The sequence below is a fragment of the Micromys minutus genome (assembly GCF_963924665.1).
Source record: "Micromys minutus genome assembly, chromosome: X".
In the NCBI taxonomy this organism is placed as follows: domain Eukaryota; kingdom Metazoa; phylum Chordata; class Mammalia; order Rodentia; family Muridae; genus Micromys; species Micromys minutus.
Window position 1 is genome coordinate 51,933,143 of NC_137970.1, and position 19,694 is coordinate 51,952,836.

General features: G+C 42.9%; 1 protein-coding gene across 1 annotated transcript; it reads left to right on the plus strand.

Moving 5' to 3' along the window:
- Positions 1–3,560: 3,560 nt before the first annotated feature.
- Positions 3,561–19,307, plus strand: PGK1 (phosphoglycerate kinase 1). The gene is made up of 11 exons (XM_080910975.1): positions 3,561–3,713; positions 8,279–8,329; positions 10,577–10,732; positions 10,850–10,994; positions 12,814–12,917; positions 14,083–14,202; positions 15,217–15,331; positions 15,733–15,912; positions 18,105–18,282; positions 18,478–18,576; positions 18,888–19,307. Exons 1-11 carry the CDS (start codon positions 3,649–3,651, stop codon positions 18,926–18,928), a joined length of 1,254 nt encoding a protein of 417 aa, XP_080767101.1. The 5' UTR covers positions 3,561–3,648; the 3' UTR covers positions 18,929–19,307.
- Positions 19,308–19,694: the final 387 nt, after the last annotated feature.

Below are 19,694 nucleotides of genomic sequence, written 5' to 3' on the forward strand. Positions count from 1 at the left end.
CCAGCTTGAACAGCTTTAATAAGATCCTGTCCCAAAAACAAACTGGGATGATTTTGTGGACTGTTTGAGGCACCGGGTTCAATCCTTGGCATAACTTCTAGCACCTGTCCCTCCAAAGAGTCCAGCTTTTTCTATTATCTTCCAGTGAGAGAGAACCAGTCTCAACTATCTACTCCAATATTAGCAGACATGGGACTATCTAAAAAAAAAAAAAAAAAGGATGTATAGTCAGATGTGGTGGTATACTGTAATGCCAGCACTCAAGAGGTTAACACAGGAGGGTCATGAGTTTGAACGTGCTGGGATTAGTTAAGTCAGTAAACCGCTGATGTCATCAAGGACTCACTTATCCTGTAGTTTAAGGTCACCATTCTCAGTGTTCCTACAGATCAAAATCATTGCTGACACTATGTACTAATTGTATATTGCTGAATAATAAATTACCTCAAAGTTTAGTACTTCCAAGCAATAAATATTATTTCAGAGTTTCTGTGAATCGCGGATTTGACAATATCTGAACTGGTTGTAGTTGGAAGCGCCTCCTTCGATTTTAATTATATACAGTTCTTGGCTGCAGACATCTGAAGTCTTGGCTTGGGGGACAGGAGAGTCCACTGGAATGGCTGCCTCCTTTACAAAGCTGCAGGCAGCAAGACTCAGTTCTATGCTGGCAGTTGAAAGGTACTCTGAATTCCTCACTATCTGGGCCACCCCATGAAACTCTTTGAGTGATCCCAAGGCATGGCAGCTGCTGTCCCTAGAAGGAAGGATCAGAGAGGAGAGGAAGAGGAAGAAAGGGGGAGAAGGAAGAAGGGAGAGGGAGGAAGGAGAGGGAACAGGAGGGAGAAAAGGAGGGAGGGAGAGATCTCCATAGTTACCTCCCATCATTCTGTTACTTAGAAAGAAGTCAATATATGTGCAGAGCTTGCTTTTCTTACTGCTCTCCATTGTTCCCAGAACAGCAGATTTCCCTTTTTATCTCTTTGACCCCAGTTGGGTTACTGCACATTTCCAGACCAAGGTGTGACAAAGGAGCATGTGGGGGATGGGATGACCAGAGTCAGCTTAGGTCAACAGTGATTTATCCCTTGGTGCTAGGAGATAAGCCTATCTTTGCTGAGCGCTAGTCACTAACCCAATGCTCTATTAAATCGGATTTCTGTAAGCAAGGAAGGTGGGGACTATACTGGTGAGGTAACTGACTGTAATAAACGGGTTTTCCAATTCTGTTAGGAGAAAAACTGTGCCTGTAACATTGTTATAACACCCACGGGATCTGGTCCAAATTTACCCTGCCTCATGTATATAATTGTAGATTTCTTTATTTTTCTTTTTTTTTTTCTGTTGCCACAGGCTTCTTCTCTTTGTTGGCTGTCTGTTTCTCTCTGTTATTTGAAGCCAGTAGTGACAAAAGCTCCCAATCCCCATAATCTTTAGTGTTCTTGTGCTTAAGATAGATTACCTACTTCATAAAGCTCTTATGCAGAGTAGTGAGTCACGGTTGTTCAGCCTTCAACAGTGCCTGGCAAACAGTAAGTGCTCAGTAACTGGGAAGAATCGTTAAGTCCATGTGTGCATGGTTTCCTCTTCGATGGCCAATACTATAGTTCTACCCTATCGGAGGACAGTTTGACTCATTACAATGATAACTCAGCCAGAGTGAAAGAGCTTCTAAATGATAAGAAGTCCAGAGACTTGTTTAGAAATACCTTCCAGGATTTTTTTTTTCCAGTAAGGTTGAAAGGAAGGAAAGATGGAAAGGATTGGCAACAACGAATTTTTATCTTAAACACAGACACACATGCAGGCAAAAAAATCACACGAAAGGATAAACTAAAAATTGAAAAGTATTTAGTGTATAGATTTGTCACTGGCATCAGGGCATTTGGTTCAGTATTGCTGGCACTGTGACCTATGAAATGTTCTTCAGAGCCTGAGGGGTAGGGTGGCTACTCATGTGCCCAGAGACCTTGCCATCCACCATGGAAAAGAATTTCACCAGGATTCAGAGTGAAGCAGTTAGCTTGTTGATCAAACAGAAAGACAAAGTGCAGGGTCAGTGAATTGGTTAGCAGATAAAGGTGCAGCTCCTTTCTCAAATTAATGGTGTGTGTGTGTGTGTGTGTGTGTGTGTGTGTGTGTGTGTGTGTAGCTAAATATGTAAGAACAACCTTCTCAGTCTGTGTAAAGTCACTTGTATTTGATTTCAGAGAGCACTGCTGGTATTGGATAACCATGGGGGCTCTCAGCATTCCTCAGTAGGCTGCAGTGCTTTGTCTCTTCCATGCCTGTTACCCAGCTTGGTTTTCCTTCCTCTGTTCTCTTAAAATTATTTTCCCTTTGGTGGACCCGTCTCTACCCTCTCCATGCATATGCTTATGATAGAATACACATAGAATTGTCTTTCTGAGTTACTTCACAGAATATAGTCATTTCCTGAGGTGGTTTGGCCAGTCACTCCCGGGTGTCAGCTAGTGAGAGAGGTGGAAAGAAAAAAAAAACAGGAGAATGAAGAAGGGCACATTTTTCATGTGCCCTTCTTCAATCTCCTGGGTAGTTATCCTATCAGATTGTCGGGAAACACTTTAGCACTGAGCAGCGTCCTTAGCCCAAATTAGTGTCAGTAGAGATTTAAAGGTTCTTTCTCCCTCCCTCCCTCCCTCCCTCCCTCCCTCCCTCTCTCTCTCTCTCTCTCTCTCTCTCTCTCTCTTTCTTTCTTTTTTAACCAGTGCTGCTGGAGTTTAGATCCACAGCCTCTGGCATTCACTTTACCGCTGAGCTACACTCCCAATGCAGTCTAAATCCCAGTGGCACAGGACCGAAATGGTCACTTAGAAGTTCTACAATCTTGATAGGATACTTGATAGTAATTGTCTATCAGTTACTTCATCTTTAACAGCAGAACGTACTTAGGAATTTTAATTGTTAGTTAACATGGCACGTGCTGTATGTATTCATTATGTAACCACAGCAATTATATCGTACTTTTTATTGTAAAAGGGGGAGGAGGACGAGGTCCTTTTTTTCACTTCTGAGAGGTTTCGATTACTAAGTAAGGCCTTATGTAGACTTCTATTTGGGAGCTGAGAAAGCAGGGGATTCCAAAAGGGGACATTTGCAAAGGTCTAGAAAAGACGCCTGGGAATTCCACCGGGTGGGGGCGGCGCTTTTCCCCAGGCAGTCTGGAGCATGCGCTTTAAGCAGCCGAGCGGGCATTTGGCGCTGCACAAGTGGCCTCTGGCCTCGCACACATTCCACATCCGCCGTAGGCGCCAACCCGCTCCGTTCTTTATGGGCCCCTTCGCGCCACCTTCTTCTCCTCCCCTAGTCAGGAAGTTTCCCCTGCAGCTCGCGTCGTGCAGGACGTGACAAATGGAAGTCGCACGTCCCACCAGTTTCGTGCAGATGGACAGCACCGCTGAGCAATGGAATCGGGCAGGCCTTTGGGGCAGCGGCCAATAGCAGCTTTGCTGCTTCGCTTTCTGGGAGCAGAGGCTGGGAAGGGGCAGGTCCGTGGGCGGGCTCAGGGGCGGGGCGCTCTTAGGTCCTCCCGCGGCCCGGCAATCTGCACGCTTCAAAAGCGCAGGGCTGCTGCACGGTTCTCCTCTTCCTCAGCTCCGGCCGTCTAGACTTCTCTCTGTTGCCAAAATGTCGCTCTCTAACAAGCTGACTTTGGACAAGCTGGACGTGAAGGGGAAGCGGGTCGTGATGAGGTACTGTACTGCTGCCCTCAGGCCCTCAGGGCCACAGTCTCTCTGGCCTTGGCAAGCACGCTTTTCCATTCACCCTAAGTTGCGCTTACTTTTCAGTTGGGTGTCGGGGGTCCTGGGTTTGGAGGTCAGGGCTATTTACCCCACTCCATTGGGACAGAGACTGTGTCCGAGTTTGATGCTTCCTAATTGCTTTTCTCCTAGCATCAAAAGCGACCAAAATAGTGCCCTTTAGGGAGTAGATCTCACAGAGAAAGGGCTCAGATTCCCAAGACTCAATCTCTTTCCTTTCTCTGAAGTGCTGTTTCATCTCTTGTAGTGAGAGATTGGACCTAATGCTTATCCTGCAAATCTCTAGGCCCCAGTTGAGGGACCTTGAAAGGTCATTTAGCTAATTTCCCTTCCCCCAAGATCCTTGGACCATCCGTGACGAATTTGAAACCGCCCATGTTTCATTGGTCCTGGTACAAATGGTTTCTTTCCCAAAAGATGTTGCTCAAAATGCTCTGGAGTGGAGAGCCCTCTCCCCAAAGAATTGTGGGTGGGAGGGTGAGGCCCACTGGATGAAGCTCCGTACAGCTTATGTAACAGGGCCTCTGCTGCCCTACCTTGCCCGTTGGACTCCTGGCCTAGAGGTTTGCATCAGGATTGTGACACATGCAGGGTGTGGCCGCTGGGAGTTGGAGGCCTGTAACCTCACCCTTAGAGGTGGCTGGAGAAGCAGGATGTCAGAAGTGGAAGGCTCCCACGTATATGACACCCGCTTTCTCGGCGCATGTGGATCCCTGGCCACTGACTAAGTTGGCTTCTGCCTTACCTGACAGAATTACTATGCGTCTCCTGCATTTCTCTTTCATAATGTGTATTTTTTTTTGCCAGGAGTGAAGGATGATGAGTAGATACACAACTGAAGGCCTGACTGTTCATGTAACTGTAGGATCCAAGGATGGTAATTTTTAAGGGCAGTAGATAGTCGCAGTGACTGACTATTCTGCTTGCTTGACCTTTTTTGGAAGCGGTTGATTGATTGGCAGTCCTTGAACGATGGCATCCTGGTTTCTTTGACATTTTGGGCCAGTTCAAGTGAGGGCATCCTTTAGGTACTAACATCGTGTAAGGGATCAGAGGGTCTGCCTCTGCACCAGAGTGAGAGAATTGTACAGCCACATATTTTATCATAGCCTATGTTACTTGGTAGGTGCCCTTCTCTTACTGTGCTGATATCCAGAACCAACCCAGTGTATTATGTTCATGTAAAACACTTAATGTTACCCCAAATGGGATAGGCCTTTGAAATCAGGATGGAGTAGAAATCTCAGCTACCCTAATTGTAGATAAAGTTCTAGCTAGCTTTTCATTCTGTTCTAAGGATAAAAGATTGATCCTGTGAAAACCAAGACAGGTAGATGTTGGCTTGTAACTAGCTTAAACGTTTAAACTATTAATATTACTACCGACTTGAGGCTGACCTTTCCAGATGCATGTAGCTGTTAAAAGACAGTGGGACATTGTCCTGGTCTGTAATTAGTTCCGGGCTTTATGCTGTCTTCCACAGGGAAGTTAACTCAGGTTGGAGGTGAGACAGGAGGAAACGGTTTTTCTCTTGCCCCAAATCAGGTTTCATTTAACACAGGTTAACCTTGAGCCTTGAAATGGTTGGCTAGCTTAGTTTTGCTGATGGAAAAGGACATGTTGAAGGTTATTGAACTCTAGCAAGTTGGTAGCAGAGCCAGGACAAGGACTTGGGTCTCTTTAGCTACTTGAACATGATGGCCCAGGGACAGGTTGAGATAGATATTTATCTGTGGAGTTTGCAGTCCTTCTGTAATATGGATACATTGTACTTGTTGGTATTTAGGCCAACAAGTGGTGAAGTTGCTTTGTTTCCAGATGAATGCATCCTGAATAGGGAGTTGCCTTGTAGGCTTGTTTCTCAGAGGAGTCTAGGCAGCCATGCCTGGCTAAACTCAATACCTTTTTGTTTCAGTGCCTTTTGTGGTAGGTGCTTGCTGGCAGTGCTTCAGAAATGGGGCCTCCTGAGGGGTGGCTGTTTTACTGCCTCCTCTCTGTCCTGTGGAAAGACATTGTCTTCTGTCTTCTGACTAGTCCCTTGCTTTGAATTGGCAAGGGAAGTTGATTTGTTGGTAACTTTTATTAGTTTTTGTTTTGGGGACTCAAACACTAGCCATGTTGTGGTTGAGCACTCTGCCACTGAGTCACACCCGGGTTCCTTTTAGGGAAACGTGAAAATAAGCCAGAAACCCCAACAGGTTCTGCCTCACCCTAGTTGATTTTACAAGGCCACAGGAGTTTCCTGCTGGTTCTTGTCATGTCATTTCCCTTCTCACCCTTAGGTTCCTAGTCATCCTTTGCCGGTAAAGTACTTCTCTTTCTGTGCTTTCCTCCCCCAGCCTCACTGATTTTCTCTTGACTTTCGGACTTGCACAGCAGTAGCCCTGGTGGGAAGAGAAGAAAATGGAGAGCAGACACCACACTAGCGGAATTTAGCAATCAGACCACGAGGCAATGGCAGGCCTGGTTCCCTTGAGGTTCCCAGTAGAACGGGGCCTGGAATCCTGAGATTTCAACAAAGACTTGATATTGTAATTTAATGTTTTTTGTAAAGTTTTTTTTTTTTTTTTTTTTTTTTTTTTTTTTTTTTGAGGCAGGGGTTCACTCTAGCCCTGGCTATCCTGGAACTCAGTCTGTATGAAGACCAGGCTGGCCTCAAACTCTTGCCTCTTGAGTGCTGGGATTAAAGGTGTGTGATGTATGTTGTAATCACACCACCACTTCACTTTGAAAAAGTTTTATTTTCTAGTAATTAGAAAGTTGTGGAAGATTGCAAAGACTGTACAGAAACTGAGTTTTTCGCAGTGTATATGTATATAGATGTATATATGCTCAGCATATATGTATGTATGTGTATACACACACACACACACACACACACAAGTGACATGTGTGCGGGTAATGCTGTAACTGCTTTGGAGTCTTCAGAAGAGAAGCTAAAGGCCGAGTTGTAAGTCTAGGAGAGAGTGAAGGTCAAAGGTAATCAAGAGGCCAGTGAGAACTAATCGGTAGGTTAGCTGATGCCATCACAGCTTGGACAGAAGCCACAGATGGTTGGATATTTTAGCCCAAAGGCATTCCTTTCTGTAAGGTTCTGGGTGCAGGAAGTGGCGCTACTCACCCTGTGCAGTTAACCCTTTTTTTTCCCCATTAGCTTTTCTGGGAGGCTGCAAGAGGGGAACTCATGGTAGTAGGATATTTGATCTGCTTTGGTCTGCACTTTAAGGCTGGCAAGGGCCTGCTCAGGATATTTAAAGAGGATACCTTAAGTGCCTGAAATCAGAAGCATACTGCCTTTTAATTTCAAAGGCTTTCTTAAATCTGAATCCAGAAGTATGTCCCTCAAACTCCTCAGTGTTCAGGGTAGAGAGGAAGCCAGGATTTGTGTGTGGTCACTGCTGCAGACTAGTGAGAAAGGCAGAGGGAAAGATGGAGTTTCACAATCAAGGACAGTAGCAGTCTTGACCCCTCGTTGCAGTTTCTTAGTGAGTGCTACTAAAAGTAATGCCTTTTACTACAGTTCTTTCAAATAGCAGTTATAGTTTGGGGAATCAATGACATATAATAATAAACACATGTGTGATACTATATGCCACTTTCAAGCCTTTTAACATTTATAGGTATCAGCCAGATACTATAATCACTTCACATATTTGAGAAAGATTAATTAAATATGGTCTTGGGGTGGATCTCAGTATTCATTCAGGAGATGAATGAAAGCAAGCTACACAGCAGACTGTGTCTGAAAAGCATGGCAGACAACTGAGACATTAAGCCACTGTAGGAAAGTATTCAGAATTGGTTCCTAATAGTAAAACAGGGATGGGGTGTCATGCCCATGTCCCCAGGTTCAATCAGCATCACCACCACATAAAGAGCAGCCATATGTTAAGTCAAAAGGGACAGCTCCAGTGCATTATTAGCTTGGATTTTGATCATTTGCCTCCCACTTGCCTGTTAGTGGGCTGAGGCGCATCTCTTTCTCTCAGTGTTTTGAAAGTCACTGTTATCTTATATTGAAGGGCATTGTGTAAACTGGGTACTGGAGCCCAGGTTTTTCTTATTAATGTCAGGCATTCGCCAGAAAGAAGGACATGCTCTTGGTGTGCTTTTTCCCCCGATTTCTTTTCTTTGGGGGATGTTTTCACAAGTAGCCAGAAGCAGTATCAAACTAATGGGAATCAAGGTTCATTACTTATTGTCCATCCAGACTGCTACAGATACCATCATGCTAAACAGAGAATTAGGCTCAGGCACTTGTGGAGTTCAGATGATAACTTGCTTTCTTCCACGCATGGGTCTTGGAGATAAAACTCAGGTTGTCAGGCTTGGCAACAAGTACCTGTACTCTGAACCATCTTGCCAACCCTCTTATCTTTTAATTCAATCTTCTAACGTCTTTTTAAAGGTGACATTTGTATTTGAACTACAATAAAATACTTAAGAGACCAAAAACTTGATCATGGCTATGAAATTGAAGTCTTTTTCTTTTCTAGGGTGGACTTCAATGTTCCTATGAAGAACAACCAGATCACAAATAACCAACGGTAAGATTCCTGTTAAACCCGCCTTAGGTGTGAGTTGAATAAGGAGCACACATTCCCTTTTCTCACTGGGAGGGCAACAATTGGCGCCATGGTTTGGATTTACTAACCTTGCTTGTCAGTGTGGAAATTAATATTCTAAATTTATGACAAACATAGTATAACAAATGATTAAGCAGGGTGTGGTGATGTAGAGGTATGCCTTTAGTCCCAGCACATGGGAGACAGGCAGACTGAAGACAACCTGGCTAGCACAGAGAGTTCTAGGATAGCCAGGTTCACAGAGAGACCCTGTCTCAAGAAAGCCATAAACAACCCCCAAACCTAGATTGACCTGGTGCATCCCTCTAATCCTAGTGCCTAGGAGTCTGGATTTAGGAGGACCATGAGTTTAAGTTGAAAATAGCCCCAGTTGTTACAAAGCCAGCTTCAGGCCATGTTAGGCTATACAAAACATGTCTCAGTGCACCAGAGCAAGTGAGGAACTATCAATGTACATTGTATGAAATTTTTGAGAAATAAAAGAGAACTAGACAGAAAGTTCCAGATTCCCCCCCTTCCAGAAAAAAACGTCTATCACCAGCAAAAATATCCTGAGGGTCCTTGTTTTTTTTTTTTTAATAAGGGATTTGGAGTTACTACTTTTTAAAAAAGAATATTGAAGTTAAATGCTAATTGTCTTTTCTTACGAAACAAGCTATGTAAGAGATCTGTTAATATTAGTAATTGTTAAGGTTACATGTAGTTTTACCAGGGTTTGTTCTAAATAGTCCAGATAAGGGTGTTTTTTTTTTTGTTTTTTGTTTTGTTTCTTTTGTAGGTGGAGTTGGCTTTGCTTTTGCTTCTAATTTATACTAGCTTAAGCAGAATTTCTTTGTAAAGATTTATTTGCATGTGGGGGGAGTGGTTGCCTGGGGAGGCCAGAAGAGGGCATTGGATACACTGGAGGTGAAGTTACTGCAGCTATCAGCCAGCTGACACTGCTGCTGGAGCTGCTCACCGGTCCTCCAGAATAGCTGCCTTTTTAATCACTGTACTGTCCAGTGCCCCTGCAGAAACAGAATTCTTAATAGTATTGCTTTTGAGAAAATTATAGAAGAAGGACTTTATTTCAAAACACTATTCTGGGGCCTGGAGAGATGGCTCAGTGGTTAAGAGCACTAACTGTTCTTCCAGAGGTCCTGAGTTCAATTCCCAGCAACCGCATGGTGGCTCACAACCATCTGTAATGGGATCTGATGCCCTCTTCTGGTGTGTCTGAAGACAGTTACTGTGTACTCACATATTTAAAGAAATCTTAAAAAAAAAACATTATTCTGAGACATTGTTTCAGTTTATGCTGGGCTTGAGCTTGGTTCTTTTGCTTAGGCCTTCCAAGTGTTGGGTTAAAGGCATATTCTGCACAGCCTAGCTCTTCATTTTAAATTAATTTTTAAAAAAGATTTGTGTGTGTATCGATTTTTGTGACTGAATGGTTCATTGTTTTCTCCATTTATCTGCTGGTGAGTTATGAGGTGGAATCTTTCACTTTAGCCATTGTGAACAATGCTATAATAAACTTTAGAGTACATACATCTTTTTGTATGTTAATTTCATTTCCTTTGGGTCTGTACCAAGTGGTTCATGGCAAAAAGGTACCCTCTACCTAGCAAGTACTCAGTGTAGGATTAGGGAGCGGGTGTTACGCATTACCTTGCTTACACAGAATAGAAACAGTGAACAGCTGTCCTCAGAGAACTGAGGGGCCACTTTAAAAGCTGAGGTTATTTGTTTACAGGCATGGCCTCATCTATCCCAGGGTAGTCTCAAGTTTGCTATTACTTACTGAGGATGGTCTTAAACTTCTGAGCCTCTTTCCTCAGCCTCCCAAGTGTGGGATCACAGATGTGCATCACCATGTGTAGTTTGTGGTGCTGCCGATGGTCCCGGCTTTGTGCATGCCAGGGAAGTGTTTTGCCAACTGAGATGTACCCCCAGCTCCTAAGTCAGCTAATCCAGGCGGGTGCTGCTCTACACAGCAGCTTCCTTGCTAAGTTATTTTCTGCATGAGGAACAGAGCCATAATGAGACTATTGTAAGCAGCAGGTTGTATCACTTTTGCCTTTTCCTGAACCCACCGGAATTCTGCAACTGTCAGACTTTAGGATACTTGGGAGAAGGTGGGCTTTACTTTATGAAGTAGAGTTAAAATAGTTCCCACTAATTCCTTGGAATAACATTGTTCTGTCTTCTGTCTTTTCTTGCTTATAGGATCAAGGCTGCTGTTCCAAGCATCAAATTCTGCTTAGACAATGGAGCCAAGTCGGTTGTCCTTATGAGTCACCTGGGTAGGCCTGATGGTGTTCCCATGCCTGACAAGTACTCCTTAGAGCCAGTTGCTGCAGAACTCAAATCTCTGCTGGGCAAGTGAGTATAGGGCTGTGGTGCTGGCGAGCTGGGAGGTGAGGTAGTCAGTAGGCTGCCACTGGTTCTCAGTTTTCAGGCAACTCTAGTCTCTTCATCTCTTGCTCCCCTCTCCCCCAGGGATGTTCTGTTCTTGAAGGATTGTGTGGGCCCAGAAGTAGAGAATGCCTGTGCCAATCCAGCTGCTGGGACTGTCATCCTCCTGGAGAACCTCCGCTTTCATGTGGAGGAAGAAGGGAAGGGAAAAGATGCTTCTGGGAACAAGGTAGGACCTGTGATTTTGATATCGGGTCCTCAGTTGCATGGGGCCATGATGAAAGAATAGAGGGGACTATTTTCCCAAACTTTAAATTGAAGTGTAATATGCATGTAGGCATGATGGGGGCCGTGGATGTGGCTCAGTGCAAGTGGACAGTGCCCTGGGCACAGCATGATGTGTTCTGAACTACCACAGAGTATACAGACTGTATAATCTGCTCGAGGAATGGAATGTGACCAGCAGTGCAGAAGCTCTCTGTTCGCATTTACAAAAAAACCATGAACTCTATTGGATAATATGAGTATTGAGTGAATGTAATGGTTGGTAATAGTGAGATTACTTTAAGGCATTTCTTTTTTGAGTTGGGTAGATGTGATTTGAGGTAAGGTCTCATGTAGGTCATGTGTTGAATTCAGTGTAGCCTGGGATGACCTTGAACTGGTTATTTCTGCCTTCCCAGTGCTGGGATTAGAGGCATGTGCTACACCTGCTAAAGGCATTTTTAAATGAAATATGTTTTTATTTGAGTCGCTTTAACATAGTATGTACAGGTGTCATCTTCATTTGCTAAAGAAAAAGGCTTCGGTTTTAGAAAGGCAGTCATTTTGCTAAAGTCACTGCTGGGCTTTAGTTTATGAAGTCCATTAGATCCACGAGCTTTTCCTACAAGGATCCACGTGGTACATGTTGTAGACTTCCTGCCATTATTCTAGAAAGGTTGTTGTAGATAATTCACTAGAGTGGCTACTAGACGACAGCAGAATTCAACTACCAAAACTGTTAAGACCCCCTTTTGAGCACAATATTGGATTTCCCCTTTGGTTAGAAGGGGTGCTAATAGCACTTCCTAGTATTTTTCTCTTCTTTTGGTCTTCAGTGATGTGAGAGGCATCAGATCCCCTTTGACCTCTGACATTTATCAAGGAGTCTTGTGCTTACGTTCAAGCAGTTTCTTTTCTTAGCTTTCTGGCCCTGAGCTTGGCCCTACCCTGCTTTGGCTTGCTTCCTACAGTACTGCTAGTTAAATGCTGACCTAAAATTTGGTGCCCTTTTAAACTGAAACTTAAGACTCAACCTCTAGTGCTTAGAAATGGCAGGAGCAACTGGAAAGCTGATATAGAATGTTTTATTCAGGAATTAATGACCTGATTATACTAGTGTCTGACTTAGTTGAGTCATTTGTTTCTCAGAGTCTAATGGCTTAGGATGCCTGAAGGTTCAAACTGGACACAAACATGAACAGTTCAATTTAAATGTGTTTTCTTTTTCTTATGGTATGTATGAGTATATGTCTACAGGCAATAAGGAGGGCCACAAGAGGGTGTTTAATTCATCGACACTGGAGAAACAGGCAGTTGTGAGCTCCATTGTGGAGCTCTGGAGGAGCAGCAAGTCCTCTTAACCACAGTGGGCCATCTGTCCATCCTCAATTGAATATTATTCAATGTGTCTACATTGTTATTTCTAGAATTAATATTGTCTTCCTTGTATCCATTGGCAGGTCAAAAATGAGAATTGTCCTGATTGTTTGTTTCTATGGCACCTTTTCTATGAAAAGCTTTCAATTTCTTATTTTCCCTCAAACATGATTGTTTTAAAATTTTTATTTTGTATTTAGTTTGTGTGCATATGTATACACATGTATAGTTTTCAGGTGATAAGAAACAACCAAAGGACTGACCCTGTTGCTAGCTGTAAAACTTCTACTAATTTAGGGTCTTAAAGATGTTCAAGAGGATTATTGGTGGCCTGAAATGCTTTTGGAGTTTTTTGAGCCATCAACATTTTCTATATAGGATTTTCCTTTTTAAACTTTTCTCTGCAGATTAAGGCTGAACCAGCTAAAATTGATGCTTTCCGAGCCTCACTGTCCAAACTAGGAGATGTCTATGTCAATGATGCTTTTGGGACTGCACACCGAGCCCACAGGTACCGAAAAGAACCTTGTCACTACTAGGCAGAGACAATGATCTTGGGCACCTGAGCCATTCAAATTCTGGGCTATTTTTAGAGAGTACCATCTTCTGTTGTATTTATTGTGATTTAGACACTCAATCAAAAGTAGTTTATGGGAAGAAAGATCACAATCCATCTTTGAAAGAAGCCAAGAACAGATTCAAGCTTTGCTTACTGGCGCATTCAGTGACTTATGTTAGCTATTTTTTCCGTTTGTTGGGGCCCTATTTACCTTGGAACTCAAACCATGTGGACCAGGCAGGCCTTGAACTCAGATCTACATGCCTCTGCCTCTTCAATGCTGGGATTAAAAGCAGACTACCATGCCACCAGTGCCAGCCAGTTTTCTTATATTATAGTCCAAGACCACCAGCCTAGGGATGGTACCATTCATTGTGATCTGGGCCCTCCTATATCAATTAGCAATCAGAACAATGCCTCAAATATGTCCACAGGCTAATTTGAGCAGGAGGGTCCAACTTCCGTCTAGGTTGTCTTAACTTGACAATAAAATCCAGGAGTATTTTTAACTTCTATTTCTACTTGCTCTTTAAATATCCTGATTCAAATTGGAAATACAGACAACTTGTGATAAATAAAACTTTTCTTGAATAGCTTCAGGAATAGGTTTCTCTAATTTTTGATGCCTTGTATAAAATTTTCTTACCTTTGGAACATGTATGTTAATTGTATATTGTGATTTGACCTTTGGCCTATTGAAAACTTAACTGGACATTATTTTCTTACTATTGTGTTTTTCCTGCATGTTTCTCTGCACCATGTACATGCAGTGCCCTCAGAGGCCAGAAGAGGGCATTTGTTACAGGGGTTTTTGAGCTGCATTTTGGGGATTGGATTCTGAATCCAGGTCCTAAAACTGCTGAGCCATCTTTCCAACCCTTCACCTGGTTATCTTAAACTCCACCTTGTTTCATTGCTTTTTTAGTCTTGACAGTAAACTATTAGTCAGAAATGTTACCTAAGATGTGAGTGGCTTTATTGCAATTTAGGGATGAAACCAAAGTCTCTTAGTATCTTAGTAATGAAAGCATTTTAGTGGTAAGAAGCTGGCTTCTAGGTAGAGAAATGGTACAATTTGACTAGATTTTGAATACATTTTTCTTCTGTTTATCCCTAGCTCCATGGTGGGTGTGAATCTGCCACAGAAGGCTGGTGGATTTTTGATGAAGAAGGAGCTGAACTACTTTGCCAAGGCTTTGGAGAGCCCAGAGCGACCCTTCCTGGCTATCTTGGGAGGGTATGAAGAACACTTTTGGATCATACATTAAATAGCGTTAGTCTGATAGTAGCTATAACATTGGGTAACTGAGGACAATTGAATAAAGGGACTGTTTATAGAGGTAAAGTCAGGGATTTGAGACTGATTATCTGGTAGAGGAACTTGGATTACTTGGATGAGAAAGCTGCATTTCACTTGGCATAGCTGCTAGGCAGAAGCCTCTTTCTCATTAGATCCTTCAATGGACTGTTTCCCTCACCCTCCATGACTAAAGTACATTCAGCATTTCCTGATGAAAACTGACTCTAGAATTGTCAGTTTCACATAACATAGTTGCTCTGTAGACTTCATGAGCTCTGTTTCAGGGTCCTCGGAGAAAACCAGATGGGTATAGTTTTGTGTCTTGGAAAATTCTGGGAACACTAAACCTTTAAAAAAGTTAAAAGCACCAGACTCTGGTCTTTGACTTCTTCATTACCATTTGAGCTATCTAGTTTGGTTCTGAATGAAGGTCTGGAATGTGGGAGTGAATGCCCCCTGCTGGTGGTATTAAAGATTCTGAATAAGCCTGAAATACAGCAGTCTTCCTTTAACCACAGGGGATATGTTGGAAGATTCTGAACAATTAAAGCTAAGGCTAGTGTGAGCCCTGTTCTATAGGCAGTAGGCAGAGAGACACACTGGGCCTACTGTAGGATTTAAAGCCCACTCCCAGGGACATTCCTCCCAGCAAGGCCACACCTCATTTTCATTTTCAGACAGTTCAGCTGGGGACCAAGCATGCAAATAGGAGTCTATGGAGACTGTCCTCATTCATACCCTCAGCGACCAATCTGGCAATCTGGGCCTTGTGAATTTTGAATGGAAGCATGGTTATTTAGATAGGGAAATTTTGCTTTTCTTATGGGTCAAAGCACAGAGGGTTGGAGAAACATGGTGAATTTAGGCAGCGCTTTTGTTGCTTTCCCTACTTTGAGTGCTAGCACTTCACTTGTCACTTGAGCTTACACTGACTCTTGCTTTCTTTTCTAGAGCTAAAGTTGCAGACAAGATCCAGCTGATCAATAATATGCTGGACAAAGTCAATGAGATGATCATTGGTGGTGGAATGGCTTTTACCTTCCTTAAGGTGCTCAACAACATGGAGGTAGGGAGCCGATGGCAAGTGACTGTGAAATGGTTCACTACTGAGCAGTTTATGTAAACTTAATGTGAATCCTCAGAACATTTTCCTTCTGTTTGAAGTTGCTTTTGTCCCTGCATTTCTAGCCACAGTTCTCAACTTCCTGAGTAGGTTAAAAAATACCTGACCCTTTCACAGGGGTTACATACATATTAGAGAATCTGCACATTTACATTTTATTACAATATTATTCATGACAATAGCAGAATTAGTTATGAAGTAGCAAATAAAATTCTAAAAGTTTCCAGCATTAAGCTGTGTTAAGAATCACAGCATTATAGTGTGTTATGCTCCTGTCTGTTTTATGAGTCCGTTGTGTTCTTAGTATAGGGGCTGATCTTCATCTCCTTGGCTCTCTTGTGTAGATTGGCACATCTCTGTATGATGAAGAAGGAGCCAAGATTGTCAAAGATCTCATGTCCAAAGCTGAGAAAAATGGTGTGAAGATTACCTTGCCTGTTGACTTTGTCACTGCTGACAAATTTGATGAGAATGCCAAGACTGGCCAAGCAACTGTCGCCTCTGGTATACCTGCTGGCTGGATGGTGAGTCAGCTGGTTGTTCCCTTATGTAAGGGATCAGAAATTTTTGGTATCATTCATTCATCTGACAGATTTTTTTGTGGCGTTGGAGATCCATCTGTGTGCGTCATGGAAGTTAAGTGAGCTATCACTGAGCTCTCCCCTCCAACAGACATAATTGTCTCCATGGGAACTGTCAAAAAGCATTACAAATGATGCAGTTGGGTACCCAAGGGCAAATCCATGGGGTAAAAGTGCTAGCAGATTGTTGCTGTTTTCATCAATAAGAGGGCAAACCCACTTGATTCTTTGTCAATGAATGTTTAGCACTATGTTTATGAATGTTTAGTACTATGTACATTCATGATTTGAACTGTTCTGGATTACAGTGCTAATAGCTACAAGCCATTGTTAGCAAACATTACAGTCAGGTTGGTGAGATAGGTCAGTGGGTAAAAGTGCTTGCTACACCAACCTGATAGAAATGAGCTGTATCTGGGACCTGCACTGGCAGGAGAAAACATGTCCAAAAACTGTTCTGACTTCTACATGATGTCCATTCTTCCACAATAACAATAATAAGAGAAAAAAATTAAACCTCAGATAATCAAAGTGGCTGGGCAGTGATGGTACTTGCCTTAATCACAGCACTCAGGAGGCAGAGGCAGGAGGATTTCTGAGTTTGAGGCAAGCCTGGTCTACAGGACAGCAAGGGAAATAAGATAGGAACCCTGTTTCAAAAACAAAACAAGAAAGGTAGTGAAAGTGAGTTAAATTGTAAGGGATGTATGAAAAAAATATGTATATGAGAGGTATATATAATGGTATTTGGTACCAGATACCTTCTCTATTCATCTTCATGGGGGTCTTCATCTTTTGTATAGCCTAGGTGGACCTTGAACTTAATATCCTGCCTCTACTTAGTAATTACTGGTATTCCACTGTACCTTTAGTTTGATAACTGTATAAAGTCATCTCATGTTCATAGCTAGTTTTCTATCATTTTTCTTGTTAAGACATTTTTCTGTTACATTGTTTCTCAAGTGTGGTCCTCAAGCATCATTTTGGGAAATTGTTTTTAAAAGGCAAATTTGAGGTCTGGGGTTTGGAGAGATGGCTTAGCGGTTAGGGGGAGAGTTAGGTTCCTAGTACCCATATTGGGTGACTCACAGCTACTTATAACTTCAGTTCCAGGAGATCCAATGCCCTTGGTGGCCTGTGGGACACCATATACACACATGCATGAAAATAAAAATAAATCATACAGACGGCATGGTGGCCTTTACCATTCTTGTACTTGGCAAGGGACAGCAGGTCTATAGCAAATTTCAGGCCAGTCAAAGGTACATAGTATGATCTTGTCTCAAAGGTGATAGGCATGGGAATCCAACACAGTTTGGACATGGCTTCCTGGAGATCCTGATACATGGAAGGTGAACCCAACTGATCTGGGTTCAGTGTTTCTCAGTCTACTGCAATCTCAAGGAATTCTAGCTGTGGCAAGGCTGCTGTTACATTGTGACATGTAAAGTACCATCAGCTATAGTGTCACTTGTGCACACGATGAGTTATGACAGTCAAAGATGTCCTCAGACATTAGCACATATTCTTTGATAGGCAGAATCTCTGGGTTGAGAACTGATGGATCTTGGCTGTCATAGTGCCATTAAGAATGTCTTTATTAGGGGCTGGAGAGATGGCTCAGTGGTTAAGAGCACTGACTGGTCTTCCAGAGGTCCTGAGCTCAAATCCCAGCAACCACATGGTGGCTCACAACCATCTGTAATGGGATCTGATGCCCTCTTCTGGTGTGTCTGAAGACAGCTACAGTGTACTTATTACATATAATTAAAAAAGAATTAAGCAACATAAAGTTTTTCCCTTACTTGATCTTCCACGTAGTTGAATGTTTTTGTCAAAAACCATATACATATAGGCTAAAGGGTACATTTTTATTCTAGTAGGAACTTTGTTTTTGAAGGCAGGGTTTCTCTGTAGCCTTGGCTGTCTTGGAACTCACTCTATAGACCAGTCTGGCCTTGAACTCAGAGATGTGTCCCTGCCTCCCAAATGCTGGGATTAAGGGTGTGCATCACTATTTACTGCCTGGCCCTAGTAGAAACTCTTGGTTGTCGACCTTACACTATAGTCTTGGTAGAGGTGATAGTTGTTCCTAGTTTTCCTCACAGTTATCCTATTCTTATTCTACCCTCCAGGGCTTGGACTGTGGTACTGAGAGCAGCAAGAAATATGCTGAGGCTGTGGCTCGAGCTAAGCAGATTGTTTGGAATGGTCCTGTTGGGGTGTTTGAATGGGAAGCCTTTGCCAGGGGAACCAAGTCACTCATGGATGAGGTGGTGAAAGCCACTTCTAGGGGTTGCATCACTATCATAGGTAAGGGGTCCTGTACTAAATTCACACTAACATGTGGCAGGGTTATGTTCAGGGGAAGGCATTTTCTGGATCTCTTGGTTCTGATGGTTCATAGAGGTGTCATCCATAGGGGATCCTCTTGATGGGAGGGGTTTCATTAGCCACACTATTTGTTTTGGTGCCAAAACATTTTCTCCTCTGTTCTTCATTCAACAGGTGGTGGAGACACTGCCACTTGCTGTGCCAAATGGAATACAGAGGATAAAGTCAGCCATGTGAGCACTGGGGGCGGTGCCAGTCTAGAGCTCCTGGAAGGTGAGGTTATTCTCTGTTGGCTTATTAGAAGGCAGGGTGAGGACTGCATTCTGAGAAGTAGGGCAGAGTAGAAAACGTTGGCTTTGGGCAGTGCTTTCATTAGCACTCACATTAACAAGGTAGCACGAAAAAAGTCCTGCCTCCACTTGGTGGGGGGCGGGTAGGTAGGAGCACATTTTAGTTGACCTGGGACCCAGAATGCAGAAGCGTTTTAACTTCTGCCCTATAACCTAATAAAGAGCTAGCAGATATAGCGTAGCTTATTTAGTCTTAGAGTAATACTGTGTCTGTATGTGCTTTCTCAAAAACAGGTAAAGTCCTTCCTGGAGTGGATGCTCTCAGCAATGTTTAGTATTTTCCTGCCTTTGGTTCCTGTGCACAGCCCCTAAGCCAACCTAGTGTTCTCTGCATCTCCATTTGGTGTTAGTGCAAGACGCAGCACCAGGAACCCTTAAACAACAGCACAGCATCTCAGCTCGTCTTTGCATTGGGATTTGTCCACGTTCTTCAAGATCCCATTTAATTCCTTAGTGACTAAAAACCATTGTGCATTGTAGAGGGCATCTGTTTAGATTCTGCCTGTGAAAGGAAGTGAGCTGTAAAAGCTCAGCTCTCTGTGTAGCCTCTGGTAAGCCTTGTCACCGTTCATGACTCAGTATGGAAATAGAAATTCCAGCTAGAGTTTGGAGAAGTTGATCTATTAAACAATAAAGATGTCCACTGAAATTCAAGTTTTTCCTGTCATACTTTGTTAAGGGTGATAACAGAAGACCACCTACATTGTGAATAAAAGGATTAGGGCCTGTGGTGGTGGTGGGAGGAATTAGATAATTGCCTGCTCCTGGTTTATGATAAATTTTATAGTTGCATATCATAATTTTAAAAAGCCAAGGTCTATAAATAAGCAAAACCAAATTAAGGGCCAGCCTATTTCTCCCATTCATGGAACCATTGTTTTTCTCTTGATTCCTACTTCATGGTTCTAAGTACAGTGGTTTTCAAATGTGTCAGTTTCACATCCTGAAGACAGATCAGCAGCCTCTGTTCCACATACACTTCATTCTCAGTATTTTGCCATAGTTCTAATTCAATCAAAAGTTTACATTATAAAGAGTTTG